Source organism: Anoplolepis gracilipes, chromosome 8, assembly GCF_047496725.1.
Source record: "Anoplolepis gracilipes chromosome 8, ASM4749672v1, whole genome shotgun sequence".
Taxonomy (NCBI): Eukaryota; Metazoa; Arthropoda; class Insecta; order Hymenoptera; family Formicidae; genus Anoplolepis; species Anoplolepis gracilipes.
Window position 1 is genome coordinate 1,691,180 of NC_132977.1, and position 22,884 is coordinate 1,714,063.

The window sequence follows — 22,884 nt, forward strand, 5'->3', positions numbered from 1 at the left end:
CGATGTTGCGTTGACCGGACATTGCGGCTGGGTCATGATTAACTAAGTTTATAGGACAATGGGAAAACGAAGAAAATCTCAAAGCTGACCAGTCCCCTTTTCTCCGGTAGCAAAGGGTTTAGTTTTGCTATTTATATTGTAAATCCAAAACACACATTTCTTTCATTCTAACACTTATTTTACTATCTTAAAGAAAAAAAAACTAGAAATACATGGAGATAGATTCTCACAGAATCAGCTCAAAGTCCGATAAAGCAACCTTTCTTCCAGGAATTTACCTTGCGCCTGAAACAAGAAAAAGAAATATATTATTAAATTATTAAAGAAATAGCACGAATTAAATCACAAATAAATGGACTTTTCATTCCAAACATATTGCATTGACAAATTATCTAACTTTACACAGTAAAAAATTATGCGTTCATATGTTAAAATTTTCTTGTATTACCACGTTTCCATTACTATTCAATGTAAAATTAACATACAGTTGATATGTTATTATTTTTATAACATTTTCATGTATTAATTTAACATTCTAAGAAAAGTTAAAATAAATCTTCGAGGAATCATGAACTTTAAAATGTTCTATCAACATTTCTTACAAGAGTTATTAAGTAACTACTCTTTCATGTAGTTTTTAATTAATTTGTATGTTATTTTTATCACACTTAAAATCACAATAACAAAAATAAATGTAAAGTTTTGTGTTAATTACTTAACATTTCTAAGTTGTCAATGAATAATATAATGTAAAAATAATATAAAAAATGAGTTATTTTAACTTAAAATTTAGAGTAGACTTTCTGGGACAACAAAAAAATGTTTAAATTAACATTTTATTTTTTACTGTGTACATACACTGTAAATAAATTCAATTGATCGATATTAGACTAAATGAGAGTGTTTGCTTCTTTTGTTTAATACACGAGACAATTAAATATTTTCTACTATATATGTTTTAATCCTATATATTTATCTCGCCTCGCTCTTTCCGAAAAAAATATTGTTCGTGGTTTACCGAATTTCTACTAGCATGATGTTACTAATATTGCCATTTTTGGTATGGAATTCGCTATATCAGGAAGAGATCAGATACGCGTTGTCGTAAGATCTCATAATTGTGGCATCACTGCTCACTGTTCTTTAAACGACACCGATACGATCTCAGGACCAATTTACAGCTAGAAACTTGTGTTAAAAATATAGCGACGACCGAGAATGAGATCATCTTGACGATCCTCTCGCATACAAGCGTGTTCCGTTAAAAAGTCGCTCCCTCTTGTCGAGTCCTCTTTTCTTTCGCCTCCACCTTCCAACAGCGTGTTTCCTACTCATTCTCGGTCTGTCGTAAGCTGGCCCAATTTCTATGGTGGTGCGCCTTATAAATCGCCGCACCTTTTTTACGATCTTTGCATAAAGAGCTGGAACAAGTCCTCCTCTCACGAGAGAGATAACGAGCATCTCCTTTTTTCCATTTCTTTCTCTCTTTTTCGTCCTCTTCTCGCACTCTCACATTCCGCTACAGCTTCCTCTTGTTGGAATTCGGTCGCTCCTCGTTCGAAAATCACAACAGATGCATCCGCAAATTTACAGTGCAATGAAACCGTCATTAGAAACCGCACTCTGTTTCGCTGTTGTCACTCTGGTAAGAATATATCCTCGTATATTTTATTATTTTTGGCATGTCGTCGATCATTCGGCGACTCGCTCGACCGGAAACACAGATACTATAAAACAGCAAACGCGGTAATCGGTGCAGCATCACAATTGATATTTTCAAAACTCTGATGGAAAAAGCATATTTCAGTATTGTAAAATATGTCGAACGTGAACATCAAGCGGTATTATTTTGTCGCATGGAATTCTTAACTTGACCGGTATGCATTGTAAAGTCGGCAAGTTAATTTGTCGATAAAGAATCCTACTTAAAGTTTGTCGGCTCGGCGATATAACTCAGGCAATTTAAATGCTAATCTACGCATCACGGAACAAAGCAGCATCGAGAAAGTTTCACCTCTCTCTCTCTACATTGTCTCACGTATTCGCGGCGCGTCATACCGCCGACCATTAGCCAACCACGACACGATTTTCTGCCAGATTTGAATTAGATTTGCATCTGAGCTAATGTACTGTATTGTTCGTTAAACACATTGCACGACCTTCGATATTCAAAACAATTTATATAGTGTTAAATATATATTAGTCTCCTTAAGAAAAATCAAATTAAAATCCTAATTAAAATTAAATAAAATACAAGATTTTGTTAGACATACTTATTTGATACAATTCAAAGTTATTAACTATCGCGATACTAAAAAGTATTATAATCGATATTTTAATGTACATTGTTTTGAAGCTTTGTAAAATCCAACTTTCAATATGAGTTACATATATAAAGTAGATTAGAATTATATATATATATATATATATATACATACACATGTATTGCATTTTGCAATTTTTTTAAAAATAGTATCTAGAGCGATGATACGAATATTTTCATCAGATGAGATCTATTACGGGTGTTGCAATATATCATTTCCGTTAGAGTAATCATATGACAAACATCCACAGTACTGCGAGCTTTTGTAGTAGATGAGATATGTCGATTCCACGAATCTGAAATCCCGAGGGTGCTCAAGCTCGTAAACGCTGTTCACCGCCGCAGCTCGCATGCTCGATAATTTAGCGAGGAAATAAAAAGGGAAACGGAGAGGATGCGGATTCGACTCGGCACTCCCCCAATATTTTGACTACCGTGTCAACGAGCCGGTCTCGTCCCGCATTCAGTATGCTTGCCGGCCCGTAACGCTATTCATTCAACTCTCAACGTTAGCGCGCCAAGCAGATTTATCGAACGATGTGTCGCCGGTTCAACGCCGCGCGTCCGTGGTTAAATTTGTGGCTCTTGTGGTTTTTGTCCTGCGGGATAAAAGGGGGACCTTGCCAAAAGGCAGACCAATTGCAACGGACTTTACGTTTGCCACCGTTCTGTCTGCGGAATGCGACCATCAATTATCTTCATTGGTCCAGTCGTCGCAATTTAGATAAAAAAAATCATCCTTAGTATCTTTATGATGCGATCGAGAAATTGTAATAAAATGGCAGTAAAATGACATTTCGTGAAAATTATACACATATGTGTAGGGTAAACTAAGATATGATGGCCATACGGAAAAGGTAGCTATAGGCTGTAATTTTTTCAATAATCGCTACATAGTGCCCTTTTTTTAGTCATTATCAAAAATAATCGATATTTACAGTAGTTTATGCGCACATATTGTTCGAAATAACGATATTATAAATCTTATATCATACTTTTACTTTTGACTACCTGCAAAGTTTTTCATTTGTCCACTAAAAACTGTTACAACGTCGAATAAATTACAGTTAAGCTATCTTAATCGACATATTATAAAGATATGTAAATTATTATATGACCTATAATTTTTATTTTTGTTTTCACTATTCTTTTATAAATATTATGGTCATCTTTTCCTTAAAAATTGGGTAAGATGGCCGATGCTTATGTTGTACTATTTTGATAATATAAAATTTATATTAAATATTTTCCTTTTAATTTCGATAATATTACGTAATTTAAGCTTCAGTGAAGATAATATGTTAAACGTTATTAAAAAATAACAAAAATAAAAGTATGTTTTTTGCATTTTAAAAAACTATGGCCATCTTACCCGAGTTTACCCTATACAACTCCTATACAGTAGAAGCTACTGTCTCGTATTTTTTGTAAGTAAAACGATAAAAAATAATTGGCGATATTTTTTAAATACACGCAATCATTGTTTCGCACGAAATTGAGAATAGCTTAATAATGTATTGTATTATTGCTGTGCACATAATTAAAGTTAAATAATGGTTTCAGAGGTACTACAAAATATATGTGTGTACATTTAGTGAAAAGATATTAGTACATACATCCACTTTTCTTGATTTATATAGATGATTCCTTTTAAAGATTTATAGAATGTATTTTCATTACTTAAATCACCGTACAAGCGAGATTCTACCATCAACGATCGCGCAGGGTGAATCCACAGGGTACATCCAGATACCGGAACGTGACGATAACGACCAGCCAAGGGTTCTAGTGCTCCAGGGAGATCGAGAGCCCCGTGTGAGGGGAGAGGGAGGAGTGCGTTTAATCGTGCGGAACGATATTCGTTCCGTGGTTCCGTGTTATGTGCTGCTGCGGTAGTTTATAGTTGTCATCCATTAAGTGTATTTAGACAGCAGGGTATCTCGTGTCATCGAAACGAGACGGATCGTTGCTGCTTGTCGTCGGCATTAAATCGACAAAAAGTCGGCAACTATTATCGATTCATCTGATATTCATTCGATATTTTCGCTCATATATTCTTCGCTCAGGTAGATCCTTTATTTTACAGTTTTACATTCGCGAGTATAAAGTCCGTTTGAAGGACGCGAGATTTCTGTAATTAAATATACTGGACTCGCACGAGTAGGCGGTAGGCGGTGGGCAGTCGATTTATCGCGAAAACTGTGTGTGTGTGTGAGAGAGAGAGAGAGAGAGAGAGAGAGAGAGAGAGAGAGAGAGAGAGAGAGGAGAGACACGATATTAAATTTCATAGTAGATTCAGATAGTCTGATAGTCTTTATATACACATGTTTACGAAAGTGTCAACGGTTTTATTCTTATTTGGAATAAACTCAGACTCGATAATACATCGTAGGATCAAAAGCATGAGAATTTATGCAAAAAATATTAAAGTGAAATTTCCGAAAATTGGAAAGAACGCGTCGCACTTGATCGACTATTGTAATTGTGTTAGAGACCGAGTAGAACGATCGCGGAAATCTCTTGTAAAGAGTGCGGCTGGACTTTCACTCGGTCGATTCCTAAGTGAAAGAAAATGCGTGGACAAATTATCTGAGAATCAGACGCGTATAAAGATTCTCGTCAGCGAGGGGACGCGAAAGAAATCAGTCCCCGGTTTGTCACGAAATGAGAGATACGTATATGTACCTACATCCTACATCCGCACCGGGTATCGCCGCAGCCGTTTGATTTTCACAGGCGCGGAAGTGTTTTCCACCGCTGCGGCATGATGCGGCAGCGCGATTGGACGCGGTCTCTCGTGAGTACGCGGCTTCGACCGAATCTACCACTAGACTCTCGTTAGCGGTATTCAGAAATTATTCACAGCACGCCGAGCTCGTGGCCCGCTGCTGTCATTCTCGGGCTTGCTTGAAATATCGCGCGGGAAAACGTTCCATGACAAATCGGGCAGATGTCGAAGTAGTTAGGTATCCATGGTATTTTGTCACACCGACACTTCTAGACACTCGGTGGCGGACGTTAATCGACCGATTCTGATCTTTGTTGATTCGTCATTCGGCCGTTGCCCGTCGATACCCGAGTATGCCCTGACAATTTTTTCTCCCCGGGCCTCTTGATGGATACGGTATACTCGTTAGTTTAGGCTTGTAAGTAACAGTGGGGAGCATATAGGATCTATACGAATCTCGACTATGTTTGGCTTTATGAAAAATTACTTTACACGCGCACAACGTGGTAGTTAAGATATACTAGTCTTTTAAAAAATATGTAGCAATAATTAATCTAAAATCTATATTTATCTTTTAAAGCGTATATTCTATTTTAGAGAACAGTCTATATTTAATAAGTTTACATTTCAATAAATTTAATAGATTTTAGTTTTCATTTTATACTATTTTTATTATGATAAACACTATATATGCACACACATCTGAAAACCAATATTTGATACATGCAATAATTTTTTTCTCATCGCGAGATTTCACAAATTTGACTGCGAAAAGGCCTGTGAGACAAGCTGAAAACGAATCCATGAGATTCACCTATCTCGCGAATCCGAAACCTCGTGTGAATACGACGAAGATCGCGAGTCTCTCAGCTCGATTCGAGAATCGCACTGTAGATCACTAAAACGTACATCCTCCGGATCGGCGTACTTGTACCTTTTCTTGCTTTGTAAGAGGACACAAAGTAGATTGGAGATACCACGCGACTGCGCTCCCAGAGAGGTCGTACGCCGACCAAGTTGACTTCCAGCGACTCGCGAGATCGAAGATTCGCCTACGCCCTTTCCACGAGAAGATCCTCGCTGAAGGACACGCGTACGAGAGATTCTGTTTCCTCTTTCGTGGCTCTCTCGCTCGAAATAATTCTTTGACCTCGACCTTCACGAAATCGATACGCCACCGTATTCAACGGTTGCTTTCTTTCCTAGAATTTCCTTTGGAAATGCAGACAGTGCAGAAAGTATTTTCAACGATGTCTTAAATCTTAAACGAATTAACTTTAGATTTCGACGCGAGTTCAATACATTGCAAAAGTATAAAATACTGATTAAATATAATACAAACATGTATACTTGTAAATACTATAATTATTTAAAAATGGCAGGGACAAATACAGAAAGGATAAATGTAAATATAAATGACGAAATTACTGTTGCAATAATATCTTGATCTTGAATGCATAGATAATGTAACTTCACTATCATTCTAGACACTTATATTAAAATGCTAATAAGCTTTATACATATCTCGTTATCTCATATTTTTCTAAGTTCCATAAAAATTAATAATCATTGAGAATTATAAATTAGTCGTCAAGCGACAATTTAATTGCTCGTATGTCTGGAATTTCCGCGAAACATTATTTTGTAATCTTGCGCTATTGATCTTATAGCGCAAGACGAATGATGATTACCTCGATTTTCTCACACTTGTTGAAAAAAAAATCTGTATTTTGCATCATTACTTATCATAATAGTTCCGTGACTGGAAAAAAAAAAAGATTTTTTAAAAATTTGTTCTGGTACAATTTTAGAAATAAGTAAATAATTAGAAATAAAAGATTTTACGAAAAAAAACATGCAATATACATATGTACATATGTTGTACATGTGTAAATGCTTTCAGTAAAAAATGACAGATATGATAATTTGCAGAAAAACTTAGAAAGACGTTTTTCTCTGGAATATTTTCACTTCGCCACATAAATATTCGTCATTAATATTTCTCACTTGGAAATGTAGTTTGCAAGATCCTCGATAGTTTTCACGGGGCGCACGATCGCCTATGTCCCTTTGACCTCACACTGTAGGATGAGATTTCTTCGCTCGACGAGGCTGACTGCGTTTAATAATCTTCTCGCGGTAATCAATTACAGCAACGACGATTCGCACGCCGTCGCGTCGCTCGTTCGTTCGTTCGACTAACATAGGCTATAGCCGCAACATAGAGAAACGCCTGACTCTTGCTCTTACGACATTCCGCGTTTTCGATTAATGGGACCAAGTGTGCCATAGCAAACGCCGCTTTTCAGCCTCGTCGTCGTCGCGTTCATGAAATCTCGCGAATGCCGCGCCATTTTTTCCTCACGTCGAATGTCAAGCGACTTGGTAATTTAATTTCTCAGACAGCGTGGCTTTCGTGGCGTTATCGGCGTCTCCTCGTTAAGTACATCATCTATGATCCAGACTTGGATACGAAAAAGACGTATAGATATAATATAGAATCTGTGTCGCGCTTCTCTCCGCCAAAAGCAGTCATACATCTTATCTCTAGAAATCTTGTATCGCGCAAACATGTTTATAAAACTCCGTTTATATACACCCCATTCTTTTCTTCAGAAGATCTAGATCTACCTTTATTTTAAAGAATAATTTCTGTATATGAAATCAAATCGGATATAACTTCTTATATTTGCGATATCTAATTAGATCATAATTGTATAAAATAATTGTATTGAATATAAATATTTATTTAGATATAGAAATATTATCAATATTTGCAATAAACAATCTAATTAATTTCATCACCGATTCTAACATATCGAATGAAGCGTGATTATTATTTATATTAGCAATATGACGTGCTTATGTCTTTACATTTTCTCTTATATTTGTTGTATATATTTAATAAAGTAAGAGAGACAAGCACGCTGTATTAAATATTAATTACAACTGTTTGGAGAACAAAAAATATATAGTTCTTCTTTCCAACAGGCAGATTAAATATTGATAAAATTTATGATACTATATATACAATTTTGTTCAAGAATATCTTCTTATTAGGGTGCATCATGTTAATGGGTAAAGACAAAATTAATGCTCGATATTCAATTTTGAACACAAGATTACTAATATTTGAAGATTCTGATGCAGAATCTGGAATGTTATTACGAAGAATAATCTAAATTTTACGTACATACAATAATTTTTTTTATTCGATCGTTACACGAGAATTCTTATAGAATCGCGGTTGTAATTTCTCTACTCTAATTTATTTGCGGGGATTCGCTTTATGTCTGATTGCAAATCGTATTTTTGCACGACAAGCCAATTCAGTTGGGAAATACGAGCGCGATGCAAATTCCATGCCCTACGCGTAGAAAGGTTTACGAGTGTTCCCGTTGTCTGAGGCCGCGATAGTCGATATCACTGTCACTGGGATTTTAGTGGGCTCTCAGTCGTGAAAACATACGTTTGCACTTTACGTTTACGAGTGTGTATACCGTTCCGCGATTTATGAGCTGTAGCTGAAAATGATGGACCGCATTGAAGAGCGCGATGAAGCAATGAATAATTTTCTAGGCCACCGTGATATTTAAAATCACTTTTTATATATAAAATCACTTCTAAAAATCATGTTGGACAAGTAAATTTATTTTTATTAATTATCACTCATTTTTGTACAGTATTTTGTACAGTATTTTCTAACTTTATCATTAATTCATCTTTCTTTTATATTCGTTTCTTTCAGTTAAAATAAACATCATATCAAATATCAAATAAGTATCATATTTTGCAAACTTATTGTTGTTATTAAATTTACATTTGCGTAACAAATTATTGTAAAACGTTTTAAAGTATTTTTCTCTTCATTTCCATATTTTAATTTCTCATTAGTAAAATTTGAAAATCATGCAATAATTTTATTTTATATATATTAATTTACATAAATTATTTGAAGAAAGAAAACCTATTTGTTTTATTTCTTAGAACGGTTTTTCCAATGACAGTCAACTTTAACCTTGGTTTAACCTATATCTTCATCTTTTTAAATTCAAGAAAAGAATCGAAGAAAAGAACGGTAAAAAAACGAACAGAAAAAAAAAAAAAAAAGAATAAAAGGGAAAAAAAACGAAATGACAACTGAAAATGTAGTAAAGAACTTTAAAATAGGTTGTAAACTCATAAATATATCATTTTCGAATTCACTTTCTTATTTTATATTTCCAACTATGCATTATGGGCCAGTTTCGAAAAGATGTCAGGGCAAGGCATCAACTAAAATTTGTTAATAGTGGAACTTAATAATAGAATTATAAGTTATAGGGTAAACTAGAATATGATGGCCATAAACTATAATTTTTCTAATAATCGCTACATGATGAGCTTTTTTAGTCATTAATCGATATTTACAAAATCGATTATCCTTGATACTTTACCCTTTGACTAAAAAGCGCACTATGTAAGGATTATTAGAAAATATACAGCCTATGGTCATCTTTTCCATCATACCCTTGTTTACCCTTTAAATTAAATTATACTTTAAATGCATAAATATTACATATATACTTATAATATATACATATATACTTTAAATATATATAAATTATTATATAAAAAAGTGTCACCTAATAATATTGTAAAAACAAAAAAATAATTCATTACATTTTATTATTATTAATTGAAATTTGTAAAAGAGTTTCTTACTTAATCAAATTTAAAATCAGAGCTGTGTTAGAATTATCGAGTTATTTATAGCAAAATAACTGACTCAATTTATTTATGTTTAGATTTTATTTTCAATTTTATGATACGTGCAAAATTGATATATTTTTTATTATAAATTATGCATTTGATTATTTCTTACAATTCGAATGTTATTATTCAAACGACTTTAAGTAATTATGTAGAATTTATATTACTTAATTCTTTGCACTCTCTCGTAATAATATAAAGTTGCCAGTGGCAACTGAGCGCAGACATTCGCAATAGAAAAATTAATTAAAACTTTTATTCTAGATTTAATTGTACTTGTATGCTGTATCAAAACCTAACCACAAAATAGACTCTTTTAATATTTACAACATTTTAATATTTTTCTATGTCTTATCTATATAATACGAAATTCTATCTCTTCGTCTATATTTTTTTCTACGTATTTATCTATATAAATACACTATTATAATTTAAATACGGATGATCAACATTTCGTCATATATATATTTAATATTTTAATTGTGTAAATTCTGTGTCGACACGTACAATTCAGATACAACGACAAACCATATGGACTGACGCATCACTTTTTTTTCTTTTTTGCTCGTGAATATCTCCGTATGATATCAGGCCGATTATGTTTTTCATAACATGGGGCGATCAGAGCAACATGTATGGAACGATAAATCTTATTTGTTTCCATGTCGCTAAGCAGCTCCGACACCTTCCAAAGAATGAGTTCATATCTTCGAGAGCAAAATCGAGTCTATATTAGTCCCATCTGCCTTCTCCAAAAGGGCTTCTGCATGAACGCACATGCATACTAGGATGAGACTACGTCAGACAAAAAAGAACGGATGGCCGAACGCGTAGATACATCCGGATTATGCGCGGCCAATTGATCACGAATCTAACGGTGTCTGCCATGCCTCTCTTGTTGCCATACATTGGCGAATTTACAAGAGTTTCGCAGAAAGCATCTTCACCTTGCAATCAATAAAACTTTAAGGATACGCTCTTATACAAAAATTAATTGTATTATATAAAAATTTCTTCAAGTTTTATGTAATTCCCCTAAAAAGAAAAAAGAAATGACAGGAAAAGAAATATAAAAATGAAAGGAGTAATAAAAAACAGATATTTAAAGAAAAAGATAGAAAAATTAATAAACTTGAATAGAATTTAAGGTTAATAGAGAAAGAGTTAGAAGAATTAAAAAATACAATACAGATCAGTGAGCAAAAATTGCAGTAATTATTTTGGAAAGTATTGAACAGTAAAAGATGATAACAGAAAAGAAAGAATGTTGAGGAGAAGGGAGAATACAACTTGATATAAACAAAAAGAAAATGCAATAGACTTAGAGAAATTTCGAAAAGGAAAGGTAATGAATGTGATTAAGATATAAAAAAAAATAGATAAGAAGTGATTATACAAATATCTTATACAATTGACAAAAGTCTTTCCGACAACAAAGAATTTAACATAGCCATTAAGTAGTTGTTCAAAAGAAAGAGGATTTGTCGCTTACTCATTATTAGAATGTCGAAAGAAAATGTGGAAACCATACATGCACTATTTAGCACACGCTAGTTAAACCTGTATGGACGCCATAAAAAGCTTTCATTCGAACTGCGAGTGTCATGCACACTAATCTCTCTGCGGTTAGATTCTGGAGCTCAGTAAGAGCATTGTTTTGAATACCAGCCAGTGAGGAAATCTTGTTCACGTTTTGAAAAAAATAATATTCGCATTAGAAGAAATTGAAAATACCTTTGACTTCAACCAGAAAAAAACGCGTTACATGGAAAATCCATTGACATGATTTAGACGTCTGTGTGACGTGATAATAATACATAATTACTTATTAGTGTATAAAAAAGAAATATATCGTTACAGAAATCATGACGGTTTTTTTCAACAATTCAAGATATATGAATAAATAAGATTAATAGAGATGTTTGATAAATTTGAACCTTACCTTCATTAGTAAAATAATACAATTGTTCATTAATAAAATAATAACGTAATAAGTCTCGTATTCTACCGCATAATTCTGTAATAATATTAATATAATATTAACAACTATGTAATATTGTCTAATTTGCACTATAATAAAAAAGAAGGGAAGGAAAGGAAAAGAAAATAGAAAAAGTCAAATAACTTATGTCACCCCTGTTAATGTTTCTGTAACACATAAGAGTTCAATGGCATAGTAGAGCGAATAAACTAGCAAAGTGTAGCATTTGTGGCTGACAAGAGCTTTCAAGAGTGGTGGACCCGATGGACAAGTGGGGACTGATGGGTGGCACTTATATAGCCTAGGTATCAGGAATCCACACCGATTGGTTGGCCGATCGGTCTGAGACTGGGTCCGTCGGCGGGCCCATGCACAGGCGTGAACCGATAGGTGAAGAACAGCTCCCCAGATGGCTCACTACAGATAAAATCCTTTCCTTCGGTACAGCACTGTTCTGTTCAGACGCTCGATGCAGCCAAACAGGTCTGAGAAATACAGCTCCAGTCCTTTCTCATCCATCGTCGTAGTCGCACCGTCACATGTGCGCATATGAGAGAGATAGAAAGAGAGAGGGGGAGAGAGAAAGAGACAGAGTGTATACAAAGCAATCACGAGCAGCGAGGAAAAGAGATAAAGGAAAAACTCGCAAAGAAATAGCGGGGCAAATAGAGGAGAGAAGGGGAAGAAAAAGAGAGAGAGAGAAAAAAAGCATAAAAGCTAATATAGATAAAATCGGACGAAGAGATGCGTGAATTTTGATCAGTCAGTGTCGTATTACCCATTCAGCGATATTGAATCAAAGCGACAAAAAATTACCAGTAGTGTTCTACAACAGAACGAGATTTAGAAGAATACTTTTAAGAAAACAGAAACAAATTTTTTCAAAAAAAAAAAAAAAAAAAAAAAAAAAGAAAAAAAACTTGACTTTCTTTGGATTTTAATATTAAATAACTGAAAGAGTGTGTGATTCAAAATTCTAAAAAAAAAACATTAAAAAAAATATTTTAAAAAAAGATAACGCAATGTGTCACGTATGATAGGACTTAATTACTCTTTAACGGGAACAGATTTTTATTGTTGACTTATTGTTAGTGAAACTGAAGACGAAACGGACTGAACGAACTAACAACATGGATATCATGGATTTAGAGGTGAGTGACCTTATTTCACATATTTTGACAGCGTCTACAGAAATATTTCATATTATATTAACGATATTTGTTAGTATTTTTGCTATTATGATTATTACATGTACACTTTTTAGAAAGCAAATAGATACGTGTGTGTGTGTGTGTGTCTGTGTGTGTCTGTGTATGGCTGTATGTGTCTACATCGTTAATGCGGTATGAAATACCGCTATTAATTATTTTGCGAGTATTTAAAAGACTTTGGTGAATATTCGCATTCTTTATATTTTTATGTTTATCAGAGCATTAATTAATAAATCTTTGCACTTTTGGATTCAATTTTTCCTTGTATAAATACGGTCATATATATAAGAAGTTATGATAAAAAATAAAATCATAACTTTACAGAAATGAGAAAAGCGGTTTAAAATTCATTTAATACATAAAAATATGTCTAAATATTTCTGTATTTATTTTCATAATTATTAAGCGATTAGTACGCAGTTTTGTTATAAGAGGCAAGGCGTATAAAGCTTTCACATGCCTCATTTTTCAAAAAATTAGGGAATGTTTCTATGTTATAAAACCTTCGATATAAAAATATAACATACTTATTTAAAAAATATATAAATATATAAATTTACATAATATATGTTAACATATATATATATATATATGCAAAAAAGAGCTTCAACAATTACGTATTTATAATGTAAATATGAAAAAATGTAAATAGACATAATTCCATAAAAAGAAAAATGCATGTATTTTTAATGTGATTTTTCACACTTTTTAAAAAAGAAATTTTGTGATTGTGTTGAATTGTTATCACATATTATACTGAATTTTCCATTTTAAAAAAGATTATATTTTTTCCATATAAATATATATACATATATATAAATATATATATATATATATATATATATATATATATATATATATATATATATAATGGATATTTGAAGAAAAAAATAGAAAAATAAAAATTAGTTGTGTCGTTGACGGTTGATCACACATTTTGCATTATAGTTATACATATGCTCCTTTAGTTTCAAGAAAATTGTTATGACTTATGCTTTCTTGACCGCCAGAGAGGGGGCAGATGGGGAGCTCTCTCTTTCTCTTTCTAACGTGCTATCTCAACGTGCGGTTAACCATCATCAAATAAAAACATTATCGTTACCCCTTTATCTCCTCCTGTTGTTATAATATTTGCCTACTGGTAGTCGGTACAATAATTCGGTAACACAATGGGCCCAAAGATGATGCCTGCGTATTCCATACATATAGCGTATGTATACCATAAGTGCAACAGAGACGACCATTACAATTATTATACATAAGAACTTCGGCAAGGCTCTCCCATGTCAAAATATATTTATTGCTCTTCCCCTGCCCGCGCGTTATACCCTTCCCCTTGGTGCTCTTTTTCTTCGCATCGACCGCGGTGTGTCGGCCACCTTTGTTACCCTTTCATACGGTTATTACCCACTTGTATACCCGGCTCTATGCCCGGGAAAGGTCCGAGATAAGAGAGAGAGAAAGAGAAATGTATATCTTCTCTCTTCTTCATCTCCGATCTTCTTCCCGTTCTTGTTCCTCGCGCACCGATTCATCGTGCACGCACGTGCACGCGTATATTCCCGCAACAATTTGCGTGTGCGCTCAAGGACGCATCTTCATTTCGGAGGGTTAAATAAAAAAATTAAGAAAAAAAAAACAATATAAATTTTTGCACGAAATAAGATCACAACACGAATGAATTTACAATTAGATTAAAACTGACAAGTTAAAAACTGTAGGTTAAGATTAAGTTAACTATAGATTTATCATGTTCTCTGACCATGAATTATGAGAGAATTAGGCTTTGATTAATTTTATTACTTCAATTTTGAATTTTTTAATGGCAACAATATAATCCTTTTTAAAATGGAAAATTCAGTATAATATGTGATAACAGTTCAACACAATCACAACATTTTTTTTTTTTAAGTGTGAAAAATCACATTAAAAATATATGCATTTTTCTTTTTATCGATTTATGTGTATTTACACTTTTTTCACATTTACATTATAAATACGTAATTGTTGAAGCTCTTCTTTGTATTTGATCTAGTGATACACAAATATTAGATTTGGTGCAACGGGCGAAGCAAACCTAAAAGTTGTTTCGCATCTCATTTACATATTAACCCCTTTCAGTTCGTCGTCTCGTCACGGGGTCGTGATCTGACTTAACGCCTTTTTGCTGCCACTACATTGCCACCCTTTACAACAGTCATCCGGGAAGTACCGAGAATCGTGACAAATACGCGTATTATCTTTTTTGTCCCATTTCGAATGGAGCCCAAGATCCTGACCTAACCGCGACGGTAAGGCGTAAATAGAATACTCGATTAAAGATTCTGTCTTCAAATCCAACTCTCTCACGTAGTAGTCACGTCACATTGATAAAAAAAAAAAATCCTTTATATATAAATGAATAAATTTTTTAACGTGTGCAAAACTAGATTACTTACTATCTTTGCAGATAAAACATTTTCAAATTGTTTTTTTTTCTTTATAAATAAACTGAATTTATTTAAGTTTATATAAGAAAAAATAATCCTCAATCTTTTATTGATAAAAAAAAATTATGCTAGGATATTTTCTTAAAATAGATACAATAACAAAACGTCGTGGTCGAGCGAGGCTTATGTAAAACGTGTGAATGCGTTGAAACGTCTGTCTCTCTTTTTATCTTATCTAGATCGTTTAAAAAGTGCGTTTAACGGTACGCATCATGCAAAATTACCCGTTACTTTTCTAATCTAAATCGATGCTCTTTGTTCGTTCTGCGATAACAAGAATTACACCGATCTACACTTGGTCCCGCTTCCGTTAAGATGACGACGTGCTTACGAAAAGCGACCGCGTTGAGTGGAAGACTGAATGGTCTTATCGCGTGAAACTCGTTACAGACGAGAGCAAAAGATAATCGCGAGTATATATTCTTGAGTACAGCATTTACACATTTTGAACGTGATGCAGTTACTTAAAACTGTCAGGCTTGTAACGAGAGCATTTCTTGCAAGTAGTTATTTTCACGGATGTTAAATAAGATTACGATTTTGTAATGTGCATCATGTTCGTAAAATGATTAAATAATTATTTGATAATAAAAAATATTTAATAAGGGAATAAAATATAAATATATTTAAATAGTAGCTAGAAAAAATGTGCTTATTCTGCAAACAATCCGCGATAGAGATTATTTATTTAACCTATTTCTAGGCAATGTGTGCTGCATTACTCAAATTGTGCATTTAGATTAAATTAACGATTAGTCGAGACCTTTGAATATTTTTTTCAACAAGATGACATATAAAATTTTAAATGTCGTTTTCATGGAAATCGTATTTAAATAGCGGTTTACGCGCGACTACACAATGGAGTACACATGTACACATATATAGATATATACATGCACACGTGAAAATTTCCCGGTGTTCTTTCAGTTTGCGATATTGCAGGCGTCGTTACAGGACCGTGCTTCGGCCTTTTATGAGATTATAAATCAATGATGGCGCGTTTAATCGCCAAATAAAGGGAGATTAAATTGCGCCGACGAGGCATACCGGTCTCGTGTGTCTTGGAATATAAGCGGAAGACAGATATAAAACCCAAAGCTTTTATTCGAAGGGACCTATCATTATAATACGTGGTTATTTAACGAGTTTCGTTTCCAGTTGTTCATTTCTTTCACTTCGTTAAAAATTATACATGTATACAAAAATGTATACATGTATATAAATATGCTATAAATTATACATGTATATACAAATATTGTTTCTCACAACTGCCCGATTATTTAATATTTTATTATATATTTAATAAATGTATTAATTATTAATATATTTAATTGTTCTATTATAAATTTTTTTCGTTGAATAACTTACTTATAATATATTCGTTGTAATATCATGATATACGCGCTTCTTTTATTCAACATGTCTTTGCTTGCAGAAAATTTTTGTATAAATTAACACATACGTGATGACCTAAACGACGTCCATCTCGCAATCACGCAAAGTATTATATACATTGTTTAGTATGTAGATCGCAAAGCGAATGTAAATCGCTTGTTGGTTCCAATTTATTCCATCGCAAGAAAATCTCTAAACACATATTTTCATTTAAAATACTTTGATTCATTATCTCTTTTAATTTGTTTTATCTCTCCATTCTGTTCTCCTTCTACCGACATTATTTTTTATTTGATTCAATATCTCTTTTTTTCTCTAATAGTAAAAATTGTTGTTTTTATTAATTTCTTATTTCGGACAGACATAAAAAAAATGTATTAATGTTTTATCGGTTCATTGTTAATCCTTATAATTTATGAAAGAATATTTGAGTAAATTTTTACGTATTTAAATCTTTTTTAATGCAGCAATTGCTATTTTTGCTAAATCGGTGAGTGATTTTTTTCATCAAGTTTAAAATATTACGTTTGACAAAACATATGATTCGTGAAACATATTCGTGTTCTATGGAGGCAGCTGACTCTCATCTAAAACGCTGCGACGAGTTGCATGTATGCATTCACATTCATATACAAAGATATAACGCGGGCATAACGAATCACAGTACTTCCGAGAGAAACACCCATCACGATTCCCACAAGTGCGAGAGGGTCGTGCACGACCGTTCTCGATTGACTCTTGAGTGGCGGACGTAGAATCGCTGTTAAAAATCGGATCGGTCACGGCTCAAGGAGACAGACAATGTCGTCGTCTAGGACGTGGCTACCTGGCACTATAGCGTTTATGCGCTCCGTATGCTGGTAGGACGTGCTCGCTCGTTTCTCTAACGTGAGGCTAAACTGTCGCGATAAATGATCCTCCGGAAGGTTATTAATTGTCTTTGGCTCCCGGTCGGGCGCATTGTAGATCGCGAAAACATTAACCGAAAAGAAACTCTGCTTTCTACCTTGCCATATGCGCGCGGATGATATATACAGAGTGTGATGAGAAATCGCGCACTATTAACTAGAGATCTTAGGAAAACTTTGAGACGAAACATTTTTACTAAACATTTTCCGTTCTTCTATGACATTCTTTCTCCTTTTTAATCAATATCTTTCTTAATTGAATTAAATGTTGAAATAAATTTTATTGGAATTTATTAACTGAATTAATTATTTAAGCTCCTAAAGTTTAATTGGATAAAAATATTTAATTTCAAATTTAATTTGTTTTCAATTCAAAATTATTCATGTTTTACTATTACGATAATCGTTATCCTTCTAATTTTGCATATCTATTTTCTATAAAAGTATAAAATTACATTACTTTTTATATACACCCTATATATTGGCATATTGCTTCATCTATATACTCCCGCTAAGATATGTGTGCGCGCCGATGTATAGGATCATTTTTCAAGGATTCGATCGACGTGTCCGTGAATGAGCCACCACCATCCATCAAACTGATCGTTAAAAACGCATCGATGCCAATACAAATTGTGCCAGCCGCATGTTACATTCTTGCTACGTTCTAGGGCTTTTCCGGGATTCTTTCGTGGATCAACGATGTCGTAATTTACAATTTTCATATTTTTGATTTTGAGCACATTTACTAAATAATAAATAATATGTATGATAAAGAGATTTTAGTTGAAAAGAAATATTATATTATCTTTTTTATATTTTTACAAATAATAATAATAATAATTAATTTTATTTATGTGATATTAAACAAAATTTATATGTAATATAAAATTAACACAAAATATTTAAAATTAACTATTAAATTATTAACATTTTTAAAAATATTTTTTGTTTTTTCCAAATTATAAAAAAATTTAGTTATTTTTCTATAAAAAATTGTGATATAAATTATATGCAAACCAGAGCATATATTTTATTGATTGATTATAAGATTATTTTTACAAAATTTTATAAAAACATTGCTTAAGAAATTGTCATTTTTAATTACTGTTATTCATACAAGTCGAAAACATATCAGCAATGTGTTTAGAGAGAACCAGTTTTCTGTGCCAAAGTTCCCACTATCATTCTACTTCGCCATAAGATTCTTCGCTTCGCGTTCGCGCGCAAAATCCTGTTTACTTTATGTAATCCGGTAATAGTCGATTATATACGGCGTATGCATTTATTTGCGCGTAATCCTTTCGCGCATAATTAAACACCGATAACATCGAGACGAGAAACTTTCGTGCACAAACGTCCGCGCGCGCGCGCGCGCGCGTGTTCAAACGCGTATCTCGGGTGATATATCGACTCCTTCTTTCGCGAGTAGATTCATTGACTCATTAACGCACCGAGAAAAATTACCGGCTGTATATCACGACCCGGACAGTAATCAAGTGCTCATTCTTAACGCGGTGTGTAATAAATATATGAATTAATATACCGTCGATTAATTATATCGCGCAAACCATGTTTCTAATGTGTACTCTCGTTGCTGGAAGAATTATAACGACGAACGCGTCTACGAACACTGCGGAAAAATGATTAACCCTATTTGCACATTGCGCAAAACTTTCCGTAACACGAGATTCCTTATAACGGTCGATCTTTGCGTAGAATTGAAAATTAACACCTTCAAACATAAACGATCTCCGTATATTATCTCTGTAGACGCATATATACATATATGTATATTCAAAATATTCCAAAAATCCAGCTTCTCTAAATCATAAATACATACTGGAAACCAAATACGAAGAAAAACATATACTGTTGTTTCAATGATAAAGCTATGTAAATGATAATGTCACTAATCTTATCTACTCTTACATCTTGTTTTACTAAAACAAATAATTTTTCTTCCTCCGGCAACTATTGCAAGAAATCGAGATGCTTTTCTTTCCATTCTTTTTAAATTACATGCTTAAATTATTGTGCTCTGTATCTGTGCTCATAATCCATACGGTTCATATGCATTTTTTATCATTAGTTATTGTTGACATTAGTACTATAATACAAGAACTTGAAATTGAAAAATTTTGAGAAAATTATTCGTCATGATACGAAACACATTATATAATTAAATTCATTTAATTTTTGTCTTCAGAGAAATTAAAAATTTCGTTTCTTATGTCTCAAATTTTTTTTTAATTTTATATATTAATGTATTGTATTAAATTATATATATATATATATTTCATATACATATAATTATACGTATAAATTGACTTAAATATTCTTAGATTTAAAATATTTTTAAAATCACATAAACCTCAGACGTGTTATAAACATATTTATCACATATTCTTTCTTCAGCGTAAGCGTATATATTTTGTTTATTTTTACAAGTGTAACGTACATAAAAGAAAAAGAATTCCTTCTTCGATTACCAAAACGATTATAAAGATGACGATCGCGCGACGAGCGCAAATTCGGCAAGGGTTGAGACGATAGCGAGGGGTAAAGACGACAAAAGAAGCGTTGCTCTCCGGCTCTCGGGTCGGATAGTGAAAAAGGCCTCATAAAGGGATAAACGTCACATGGGACTTGTGTTTAATGGCGCGTAAACTGCTACGTGCCCCTGTACGCAGGTAAACGTGCACGCACATGGGCTGCCGCGATGACACGCAATAGTACCCGAAAGGGTTCTGATTTTTCTGACCCCTTTTGATCTTGTCGTTGTCATCATTATCATGGACGTCAACGTCGTCGTCGTCGTCGTCGTCGTCGTCGTTACAGCCGAGATCTGTAAACTGATATTTAGAGCAGAGATACTGCGAGTCGATCGACTTCATTAACGCGTCAATGTCGAGCAAATATTGACTCTATTCATAGAAACTAGGGTACGAGGCATCGTGTATTTACACTGTGTATATATGTACATGTGAGACTTTTTCCTCGTGACTCGTGACCCTTCTTTTCTCCTTTCGAATTTTCTCATTTCATCTGTTTCACATACTACAGATACGACATTATGAATTATGATTTCAAAGTCAATGATAAAATTGGAAGAAATCGTGCATAATTTCTTTCCGCGACAACTGTTACATTGATTGAAAGATTCCGATAACGTGCGAATTTGTATGCGAGACGATTTTCGCAGCAGATATTTCGAAGTCGGCGCGATGTCGCGTGCAAGGATTTGTCGCGACAAATCAACCTTGGCCCACATTGACATGTGGATATCCTCGATAACAATTGCATAGTGATCTTCTTGTAAAATCAATAGACCGCGTAAATAGTACAAGTAAATAGTACCAGTTAAGTACAGCCGAGATGTTTGCTGCAAAGACTTGACTCGTGTTCTCCGTGATTTATCGCAAATGTACGCCACTCCTCGGAGGTGTTCTGTTTCCTGGGTTATTATGTTCTAGGTTATTAGGGCGATGGAATTTTTTGCGAGCTACGCTCGCAATTGTTCCATCTCTGGCCTATACATCTCAACCTTTCGCGCTTATTGTTTTCTTCATTTCGCGATTTATCTCGAGCCATATATCTGCGTCTGTCCGTTCAAGAGCACGCGCAATCCGGTTGCTCCGTTATACGTATATACTCTGCTGCTTTATTTGGTTTTGTATTAGGTCTCCTTGCCCGAACTCTTAGACTCACTTAGAACGGCCGAGTCTTAGATTCAGGTGTGTTTGAAATATTAGAAAATAGTCTCTCTCTCGACCGAGATCTGTATTGACGTTGAATATTTCGAGAATTCTTAACATATATTACAAGAATGCATATGTAAATATGTTACGTTAGAAATTATAAATCTAAGCGTATACAAAATACAATAAAGATTTCAGATTAAAACAAGAAAAAGAAAAAAATGTGAGCATGTCATTTATATAATTTTTGTAATTTTTAAATCTTTAAATATCGCGGAGAATAAACATACTATAAACACTTGAATCAAAATTTCGGAATTTTTTTTGCATTTGACATCGAAACTAGTGCAGATGTACACACGTAAAAATCACCACGTAATTGATCGTTTTAATGAGAAAATGCCATCAATTAAAAGAATTCAGATAGGAATGAGAGGGAGGGGGAAAGTAGGAAAAGTTTCACTTCATTAATGAAGCGCATAACGAGTGGAAGAGGAGAATTAGCAGGTGTTAAGCAACCATGTCATGAAGAAACTTGAAAATCTTAACGAACTCGGCTCTTTTTCACTAGTTTGTTCTCGTTTCGTTTTATCGTCCGTCTTTGTTGACAATCCATTTTCTTTAGAAGCGCAATTATAAAGAGTTGACGCAGTGCACGCGGAAGATTGTATCAGAGTACCTACTAATTACCGTCAGGCTGGGTTCTCATTAAAATACTCCTCTCCTTGTTTTATATAAAAAAGAATATCTTTTCGAGCAACTTTATCTCCTAAGCATGACACACCGACTATTTCTCTCTTTCTTTCACTCTTTCGCTATCGATCACGGGTATATTTTTAAATCAACGAATCTGCAGGAGGTCTCCTGCGTCGAGTCGTGGCGAGCGAATGCAGTTAATTTTTTTGCACATATTTTTATATAATGTATCACCCGATGTGCAACTTGTCACAATATAGTGTCATTTACGAGAGATACGAACTGATTGTCAGAAACGTTAGCATTTCACGAATACTACTTTCTAAACTTTTTTTTGTCTATCTCTTTCTGTCAATGTATTTCGTAAATCTGAACTTTTATGTTCATTATTTTAAAAAAACATGTATCGTGATGTCGCCCAGTTTAGTCGTTTTATTATAACAAAACCAATCTTTCTATAGTTATGCACCGAATACAATTTTATAAAATTACGACTCATAAATTTGGAAAGCTGGTTCTCTTCGTCGTATCAATTTCAGATCGAAAACTTTTGTATCGCATCGTCGATGATGAAAAAACTCGCACGACGAGAAACACCGATGATTGTAACTTCCTTATCATCAATATATGGTCTAATTTTATTCCAGTTTATTCGAAAAATAGGTTTCTCGTTTCGATACTCGATACTAAGTCGAGGCAG

At 33.6% G+C, this 22,884-nt stretch overlaps 1 protein-coding gene and 1 long non-coding RNA gene across 3 annotated transcripts in view; one reads left to right on the plus strand and one right to left on the minus strand.

The window, feature by feature from the left end:
• The window catches only part of LOC140668560 (uncharacterized), a 189,271-nt gene that overhangs the window by 92,123 nt on the left and 74,264 nt on the right, over nt 1-22,884 (minus strand). The window lies entirely within an intron of this gene.
• Nucleotides 12,731-22,884, plus strand: part of LOC140668558 (uncharacterized) — a 30,378-nt gene continuing 20,224 nt past the window's right edge. For both annotated transcript variants that reach the window (XR_012047195.1, XM_072897692.1), the window contains exon 1: nt 12,731-12,935. Coding sequence is in view for 1 of the 2 variants with exons in the window: in XM_072897692.1 (XP_072753793.1) it covers nt 12,915-12,935 (21 nt within the window). In the remaining variant the exon portion in view is untranslated. The remainder of the gene's footprint in view (nt 12,936-22,884) is intronic.